This window comes from Crocodylus siamensis, chromosome 4 (genome assembly GCF_052110815.1).
Source record: "Crocodylus siamensis isolate JL-2025a chromosome 4, ASM5211081v1, whole genome shotgun sequence".
Lineage (NCBI taxonomy): Eukaryota > Metazoa > Chordata > Crocodylia > Crocodylidae > Crocodylus > Crocodylus siamensis.
Window position 1 is genome coordinate 95,666,148 of NC_143398.1, and position 9,828 is coordinate 95,675,975.

General features: G+C 46.5%; 1 protein-coding gene across 1 annotated transcript; it reads right to left on the minus strand.

Moving 5' to 3' along the window:
* Positions 1-1,688: 1,688 nt before the first annotated feature.
* Positions 1,689-4,867, minus strand: ATF4 (activating transcription factor 4). Its single transcript, XM_090042993.1, has 3 exons — positions 4,671-4,867; positions 3,234-3,548; positions 1,689-2,616 (listed from the first exon to the last, which is right to left on the minus strand). The coding sequence occupies exons 2-3, from the start codon at positions 3,448-3,450 to the stop codon at positions 1,775-1,777; spliced, it is 1,059 nt and encodes a 352-aa protein (XP_089899119.1). The 5' UTR covers positions 3,451-3,548; positions 4,671-4,867; the 3' UTR covers positions 1,689-1,774.
* Positions 4,868-9,828: the final 4,961 nt, after the last annotated feature.

The following is a 9,828-nucleotide window of genomic DNA, read 5'->3' on the forward strand; positions in this document are numbered from 1 at the left end:
AGGGATGGTGGCCTCTGCTGTGATGCCTGCCAGCTGTTGAGATCAGTGCACGGGGTCTCTGGGGCCCTGCACCCCTAGCTGCTGACAGGCAAAACTCGTGCCAAGACGGTCTGTCTTGGGGGAGTTGTCTGTATTGATTCCAGTCCTTAACAAGCATCAATTAGCACCTACAAAACCAGGCTAAGTCATTATACAGTAGCTAGGTCCTGTGTATTGAGCTGGGCCCCGAGTCCCTGAGTGTTTGGTACCATGATTGTTTGGTACCTGGGAACAAGGTAGCTTAGCAGCCAGGCCGGCAGCAGGTCTCCCCTCCCTGCCCCAAGCCAGGGAGTCAGTCCCACAGCACCCATGGCACAACTTCGCTTGTGTGCAGCTTGCAGGGCAGTTCCCCCCAAACCCCTGCACCTATTTTCTTGAAACTTGGCTGTCTTCATCCTCTCTGCAGTCTACCATCACTGAAAATTTCATCCAAATAGGACAAAAAAATAACAAAGGTATAAATATTTTATTGTTTCCCCATTATATCTTATGGCCAGATCCCTGAGGCAGCTCAGGAAGCTCTGAACTGCTTTGGAAAGCTTAAGACCAGCGCTTCAACCCAGATGTGCTGCTTTGGACCCCAAAGCTTCTCCGGATCTGAAGCTCTGTCCGAAACCTCACAGCCCTACTGCTTAACTAAAAAATCTGCATGCTGTTTTGAGTGTAAGTGGAGTGAGATTCCTTCCCACCTGCTGTCTCATGCATTCTAGCCTCATTCTTAGTCTTCAATGGTACCTCAAGCTTTACACAAAAGCAACAAGTATTTGCTATTAACAATGCCTTCAGAATGGTTGTACAGCATGCTTTTCATTGGCATTCTGAACACTATTTTAGGAGTGCTGTCAGGTCTAACATGTAAAATGACACATCACATCAGTAGTGTAAGCATTACATACCTCCAGAGGTTCCAAGGAGAATATTCTGACTAGTAACAAATGCCTTACACTTAAGGTATTGCTGTTGTCAGTACAATTTGTTTGCAAGGTAAAATTCGCTGGAGCACTGTTAGGGTTGGAAAACTTACCTTATTTTGCAAATTTACCAGTTTTAATTATTTTCTCTTGCTGAAAAGGTCCTGTTTAAATATTATTTAAAAGCCTTACAAAACTTTTTGCAAGGCTACTCATCAAATGTTAGCATTTTTGCTCAGTTAACTAGTTCTTAGAGGGATAATATGAAATTGGGATTTTTCCTTAAGTTAATCCACAATAGGTATGTTCAACTTTATTCAGTTGTATCATAGCTAGATGACTACTGGAGACATCACAATAGACCAAGACTGTACTGCTAAGCATAACTTTAAGGGTAGGAGACCAAACTTGGTAGAGCTGAAAGTGATTGCAAGTTCAACTGTACAAGTCAATGGCTCAAGGAAAGACTAGATTTATCAGGTGCATTGTTCAAGAGTGCTGGATCTCAGTAAGTACTGGTTTGCTTCCCAAGATCCAGCACTTGCCTAACATTCATGACCTTACTGATTCAGAACTCAGTGCAGTATGGGGTAGGTAAGGGGCAAAGTCAGTATATATTTAATACTGGAAACTCAAATATGCTACAGCATTACTTTCTAATCCCTTTAGTTTACCTATCAAACTAAATTCAGAGACAACCTTTACCACCCCCACCCCAAGAGACACAAAAAAGTCAACTTACTACAAAATAATTTATTAGGCAGCAATACACAGCATTAACACCATGCTTATTATATACAGGCACATAAAACTTCTATTCTACCCTACTCTGGGACTCTAGCTCTTTTGCCCTTGGCTTTGCGGACCTCTTCAATCAAATCTTTCAAGTACTGGATTTCTTTGCTCAAAGAATCTGCTCTCTCTTTTAGTGTCTGATTCTTCTGCTCCAGCTCTCTGCACTCCCCAGACAGAGCTTCCTGTTCAGCCCTTTTCTTCTGCCGGTAACGTGTGGCAGCTGTCTTATTCTGTTCCATCTTCTTCAATTTCTTATCAATTTTCTTTTCTCCCTTCACCTTAGCTGACACTACCTTTTCTACAGGATGATCATATGGTTTGGACCGCACAGATTGACAAACAGGGACTGTGGGAAACTGGCTATTGTTGGGAGACTCAGACATGGTGGGGCTATGTTGGGGCGTTCCTGGATAGGATTCTGGGCTCATGCATATCCCGCTATCATTATCAGAGGGGGATTCCTCCTCTTTTTCACACTTGGGGAGCATCCTGGTGGTAGGGGTTTCTGGTTTTCCATCTCCTTCCAGGACATCCACTTCACTGCCTAGCTCTAAACTAAAGGAATGGTCTGGAGTAGAGGTCAGAGTCCCTGGAGAAAGAGTGAGAGAAAGGGGAGTGAATGGGGCCACCTGATCTTTTGCATTTGGAGATTCAGGGAGATGAGTGATTGGGTCAGATATTAGTGGAGGCTCTTTGCTGTGAATTTCTTGGGTGGAAGGGTCAAATAGATCACACGTGTCTTCCAACGTGGCCATGAGCTCATCTGGTGAGACGGTGGCTTCCATGTCATCAATACCTAACAACGCATCAAAGTCAAATTCCTTCAGATCCATCTTCTCCACCATCCACTCCATGCCCGAGAAGGCATCCTCTGCAAGACAAGCACACATCACCACTTCAGTACAGCAGATAAAATTGTAATTGGAGCCTTCCCAATTTGTAGTTAATTCTGAAAGCAGAATTTTGAACATTTTTCTCTATAGCCTCTCCCTTTCCTTGCTGTATTTTTCTGAGGCTAGCAGATCAGAGGTATTGGCATATGAAGCTTCTCCACCTCACAGGACTGGAAAATACAACATAGTTGCTAGGCTACCTTATGATAGTCAACTGCTTCTGGCTCTTCCAAACTCTATAAAGGATTCGAAGAGTTTTAGGTAGAGACAACCAAGAGCCAAATGAAAGGAAATTATAAAACTCATTCTTATTTCTTGTGGCCCCCCCCCCCCAATGTACCTTATTACCACAGCATCTGAGTTATAGAACAGCATCAAGATTGAGTACATGCTTCCCAACATTATACGTTTCTAAGGCGTATGAACTGTGCTGCCTAGCTACTTGTAAGGAAAGAACTTGTACACAAATTTTAGTTTCAGATTGGAATACTGCTAGCTTACTTAACTCTTCAAGATACCACAATATAAAACAGGGAAGGCAGGGAACAAACTATTAAACTGATGCACCCCCCAAGGAAATAAATTAACACCTTACCCTGGCTGTTATCTGTGGCACTGCCTAAGCTGTCCACAGCCAGCCAATTGAAGGAGACTGCCTTAGCCTTGTCGCTGGAGAACCCATGCGAACTGAGGGGCTCGGCCACCTCCAGGTAGTCATCTGGGAATTCTAGGCTTTCCTCAGCCACCAAGCACGACTGGCTGAAGGGGGGTAATAAATCCCCCGACAGCATCTCGTTGTTCAAGAGGTTCATCTTGGTCAGATTTTAATGTTTTGATGTCAAAAGGTGTGGTCAAGTAGAGGATGTCTTTGTCAACTACAGCAATGCTGCTGCGAGGTACCTTGAGAAACCTGGAGCAAAAATAAGACATCATGTTATATTACGGGACCGCCACTTGTGCTAAAGTAAATATGAATACCGAGTGTAGTCTACTGAAAGAATAGCTGTTCTCAATAAATTAAGCCCCATTTGGAATGCCCATTACAGAAAACAGAATTGGGCATTTTCAGTTTTAAGGACTGGAATCTACCTGCAAGCTCCCATGTTTTGATCCTTTCCCAAGGGGACTTTCCAGACTGACACCAAAGCCCTCTCTGTAATAGTACCCCTCTGCCTGCCAGCTAAGATGTTGAGCATTTATGCTCAACACACACCAACAGGGCTGCTCCACTTCCTCATGACCAAATATGGTCACAGCAACTGATCTGGCCCCTCCCCACTCTGCCACCACCCAAGTGCAGGCAGCAGGCAGCAGCTGCAGCCATTTCAGGATCCTCTGCCTGCTTCTCTCCCCACCCTATAAATAGACGGCCATTTTGTATCCTGCCACGTTTCCACTGGGGCTAGTTGAATACCACCTGGCATCAGACCAGGCTGCTGCCAGGAACCCAGGGGAGCAAAGGCATGTTCAACTGCCAGGATTCCCAGTGGGTGAAGACAGAAATAAAACGCTTGCTAGAGAGGACATCTAAGGATAAAAGGGCTGGCCAAAGATGCATTAAAAGCAGTGTAGCCATGTCTGGCAACTTCAGCATAACTCTGGTTCTGGTGTTTCTACAGAAAGAGCCTGGGGGCTGGAGAGGAAACTCAATGAGCCTCAGGGAGGCAAGAGGCCCCCAATTATCATGTATACCCGTGTACAGAGGGACCCCTCGACAGTGTTTAGAATGGCATTCTCCTCCATATGGGTAAGTGGTCTCTTCCTCATATCCCCCCCCCCGACCCAACATAGTATCTCCCCCTCCGCAGTCGCATGGGGCGCGATGGAATGCACCGCCCAGACTGTACCACTCCCCTCCCCCCCCCCGAAAAGCCAACTCTCTCCCCGTGACTAGCGATCTGCCCCAGGAGAAACCAACTAGCGAGATTGGGGGGGGGGGGGTCTTCAGCGTTCCACGACTCGCCTCGGAGAGACCATTTTGCCCAAGCGGGGGGGGAGATTCACCCCCCCGCGTCCCCCACTGCCTACTCACGCCATGGTCGCAGACGCCGGGGAGGTGCCGGGGCAGCCGCCGCTGATGCTGCGCCCGCTGCACTGGCCGATGCCGCCGCTGGCCCTGCCGCCCCTAAAAAGCCATGGCGGCGGGGGCGGGCGTGAAAGCCGGCTGAAGCTGCTGCTCGGTTCGAGACAGGACAGGACAAGACAAGACAGGAAGCAGACGGAAGCCGGGAAGTACAGACAATAAGGTGCCGCAACGTCTCCAGCGCTTATATAAGGCCGTTGCCTCGAGAAAAAAGTTCCGGCAGGGCCAGCACCCGGGAATCCTTCCGCCCGGAGGTCCTCAGCTAAATTAGGGCACGCGGACAAATTGTTCAGCGCTGCTCTCCAGCCCTCCGTGGGGAACTAGACAAGGGGCTGGTCTGGCCTCGCCAGCTCGCGTGCTGCATCATTCCCCACCCTCACTGGAACCGCGGAAGGATCAAAGGGACTATCTAGTATCCCGTCATCTGAATCACGTGATCCAGCTCGCGCGGGCGGGCGAGCAACTTCTATGACGATATTACACACGTCCCCTACGTGGTCCGCGAAGCGCCGATTGGCTGTTTGGAAGAGGTTCACGCGCGTTGGGAGCTGCCATTGGCCAGAGGCGCAGACTGCAGGTAGTTAGGGGCAGTTGAGTACTGAAGCGGAGCGGGCTGACAGCTTTGTGGCGCGGTGGCCCGACCCGCGCAGTCTCTAGCGCCATGGCACGTATGGCAGCCCCCAACCGTTGTTGCGGGGGCGCTGGTTGTAGCCATGGTGTTCTAAAGACAGCGGCAGATCAGGGCAAATATGGTCTGTCTTATTAGACCAACTAATCAAAGATACCACATTTACCCAAAGACCTTAGTCAGCCCCCAGCCCTGCCCTGCTGCCCTCATGCAGTCCCACAGCCCTGGCTGTGGCTACCCACTGCAGCCAGCTTGCCGCACACGCAGGCAGCTGGCCAGCAAACCTGCCAGGGCTTCTGCTCCCTGTGATAAGGGCTCATTGCAGCGTCTCCTCCTCATCTTGGCCCTTGCACGCAGCCGTTGCCCTTTCTCCTCCGTGGAGATTATTAAGGGCTTGAGACAAGACCAATCCCTGCTGCTTGTGTGTGTGAGGTGGCAGAGCCCCGGACCTGAGGAGGCCTCTAGGTCACGCCAGAGTGGGGAGGACAATGTTTGGGCCTTGCGGATGCAGGCCGGAGGGGCTGTGGGGGTGTGTTCATACCAATCTCGACTCGGGTGGGTTTCCCCAGGCTGCTTCCCTGCCCTGCAGCAGCAGGACATTGGGAGTGCCCTTGTCCCCACTGGCTTTCTCCAGGGCAGGTTGGGGGGTCCATGGTGTTAGGGCACTGAGCCTCAGTGTGGTTCAAACAGGCTGGATAGGCACTGGTTGTCAATGGTGTAGTTCAGGGTAATCCTGCCACAAACAGGGGTTGGACTAGATGTGATCCCCTGCAGTTCTTTCCAGGCCAACTTTTCAACAATTTCTCTGAACCTTCCTAGGGCTGCTGCATGTTCTGGTTGCCTAGTGACTTGAACCACTAAGGAAAACGTTCCTCTGGATGATGCAGTCTCTTGACCAGAACAGAAGAGGGGATCCTCTGCCCAGGCGAGGAAACCATTCCCTTCTGTTTCATATCAATGCAATAGCATCACTTCCCTTTTCTTGAAGGTTACAGTCGCACATCATCCTGACAGCCTAGCAGTCCCAACGTGCAAGTTTATGCTGCGTTGGATTGATTTGGTTTACAACGTATTCGCCCTACTGCCAACCTTGCAAATGCAGCTTGGCCTCTGGGAATCAAGTCTGATTCTTGCTTGCTCAGACATTGCCACCAGAAATAAAAGTTTACAGGTCGAACTGCCCTCAGCTATTTCTCGCAGTAGCTTTATTGTCTTCCAGTTCTGTCTTTATCACCATTTTTTAAACGCTATGGCCTTCACTGGATTTGCACAGGTGTAACTCATGGAACCAAGTAAATAATGATGGAGATAATCTGCAAGGGCAAAGAGAGTTCCAGCCCCCAGTCTTAGCTGTGCAGGCTCTGCAGGGCTGAAAACAAGAAGAACAGGTTGGCTATGTATCATCGTCATCAATGATCACTAACAGCAGCATAAATTAAGCTGAATCCACGATTTGAAAAGCTCTTATCAGTATGGCTTTCCTTTTTAAGAGCAAAAAAAATCATATTTTGAGATGAGAGTCAAGGAGGGGTACGGGGAGTGATCTCCAACTCAAGACATCATAACAGCAATTCAGTGATCCATAACGACTGTTCAGACAAATGCACCAAGGACTGAAGCAAATCTTTGCTTCGGCCCACCACTGAAGGAAGGCAGCAGCTTTGGAAGAAGCAAGATGGGGGATTGGACACACAGATGGGTGGACACTGTCACAGTACCATGATTGGTCCACAAGAAGACTCCCATTCTTCCCCCCCTGCCCATGGGCTCTGGCCCCTCCTATAAGTGAAAAGAAAAATTGGGATTGTAAAGCTGTAATTGTGGCTAAATAAATGGAAACTATGTGCACACCCTACCCTTTCTCTTGAAAAGATAATTATAGATTAACATGAAAGGCTGAGAATACATCTGAGCAAGAATCATGCAAGCAGAAACAAGCAGACAATGAAGAACTTAACCTGGATCAGCCTTTTCAGAGTCCGTCTTACTTTCTTTACCTGCAATTTGTACAAGTGAACAGATACGAACAAAAATCCTGTATCAACCCACATGCAAGAAACAAAATTAACCAATGAACAACCAGCCTTTAGGTAACTACAAGGTCATTTCTCAGTTTCTTAGAGGGCTATTACTACTAGTACTAGGACTACTAGTACTTATTATATATATACAAAGAAGACAGTGTATGGCTTTCCATTAAAAAAACACCTATTTGCATAGAACTTGCTGAATGTTTCTTTCCTTTGGATTTTCTCTTCTCAGCCAGAAGATCTGAAAATTAAGTAAAAATCTTTGGGGGAATTTTTGAAGGAGGAGAGAAATTAAAACTATTTTCTATGCAGACAATGCAGGATAGTCCTTTCTTACTGCTAAAAACATCTGAAAAAAGACTTTGTTGTCAATATGCAGTTCAGGCAAGCCTAGTAAATGGGAAGAAAATCAGGTTTACAATAAAAAAAAGTTTTATAACTAGAAAATAATTGATGTACCTGCTTAGCAAACACTTACTAAAATGTTAATATATTCAGTATTGTGGATTTATGTTTCACTGGGTAGGATACCTTTGAAATGTATAGACAGGCTCCAGCTGCTGAAAAAAGCTCTTTCCACACACAGCTTCCACACATAGGCACAAAGACCTGCAATGTGTGGAGCTCACTGGGGATGGAGGCCACCATGACCTGGCTAGAGAGCAGGGAGAACAGCCCAGCAGTCTTTTTTGGCCAGTCATGGAAGGGAAGCTCCCACTGAGGTATACACATGAGGGAGATGGCATTGCAGATATTTTCATGCACTCAAAAGGTTTTAAGGGCAAATAAGTAGGAAAAAAAGGAGAGAGAAAGTGATGGGCACAGCAGCTGTGCAGATTCCATGATTTCAGGCCATTTATTACATTCCCCAATTATACACGTATTCTATTTTTTATAGAAAAAAAGGTTTGATCTGTTCGCTATAGAGAGAAGAGCTGTCATGGAAAATGCAAAACTGCTAACACTGCACTACAAAAAAATAATCTCCAGCCAAACAGCAGCACCACCAGTTGGGCGGAAGGAACCCCTCAATCTTTATTTGCCTTACCCAGGTGTGGGCCGCAGAGCCCAAACAGGCCGTTTCAAAGTCAAAAGGATTTCCTTCTTCCTCAAAGAAGTGTGTACGAGATAAAAATCCAAGACAAAACACTGATAAATTTAAATACACCAACAGCAGGAAATGAGCTTCCATAGTAGAATTAGCTCATCTGCAATAAACCAAGTTCTATGCAGGGGGAAGTGGTAGAAATGTGTGCTAATAGCAGTATGCGGGCTGCATATCTTCCTTCATCTGGCCCCAGAGGTTCAGCAGAAAACAAATAGTATATTTTTATGCTTTCTTATATGTTCTGGACTGGAGCACTGTTCTAAAGGCAATCACAGACTGGGAGAGTTCTCAGCAGTGCAGTTCCATTGGCCTGGAGTCTGGGCAGGACAAGGAAAGATGGAAGGAACAGAAGCAGTAGAGACACTGAGCCTCTAACCAGATGGTTCTCGATTCCTGCAAATGCCCCCTGGACTTTCTCAGTTCTCTGGAGATCTGACAGATGCATCTGGAAGCAGGCATGGTAGCACACACTTTCCACTGGGGAGGCTAAATCCTGTCCCACAAAGAGACATCTTGGGGAGGATGTCTAGGAGAATTCTTACAGCAGTTTGCATGCCCAAAAACAATCCTTGCAGGTAGGATTTCACACAGGAGGGAATACTGGGGGCCTTGGCTTTACATAGATTTTTTTTTTGGTACAAGTGTAGGCAACTTCCTCCTTGAAACCAACAGTTTTATTGTGAAAGGGACTAAAGAGAGTCAGCATTAGAGTAAACGTGCATTAGGACGAAACCTCCTCCTCAGTTCCTAGGGAAATTACTTCCAGACAATTCAGAGCAAGGAAAATCCTCTTAATGTTTAGTTGTCAATTGTTCTGTGACACTCAGTACAAGAAGCGGGAGTTGATGTATGTTTTTCTTGATGTCTCACAGTCAATTTTCACTGGTTGCTTTGCAGGCTCAGGACTTTCCATTTCAAAACTAAACAAATGCAGGCATAATCAAGGGTCAAGCTGTGGACATTTTTATTCTTTTTTTTAATCTTCTACAAACAGGAAAAAAGTTAAACTGCACTATATTCCTCCTCTATTCTGGACTAAAACACCAATGAGCTCAGAGTCTTTAATAAGTCAACCACCCATCCACTTCTCTACATTCCCAGAGTGTTCTGTAAACATCACTGACATTTTAAAATTAACAGGAAAAAAAGATTAAATAACTTCAGATTATGACTGTAAAACGATTGCAGACAAATAAGGAAGCACTCTTGGTTGTCCACCTAAATTCCTTCTAGCCGGACCAACCTGGATGACCAGCTGGAGAGAGATTCTTATATTACTGAACCCAGTTTTACACTAGCTGATCTGGATATACCATATATCCACTGATCACCTATACTCCA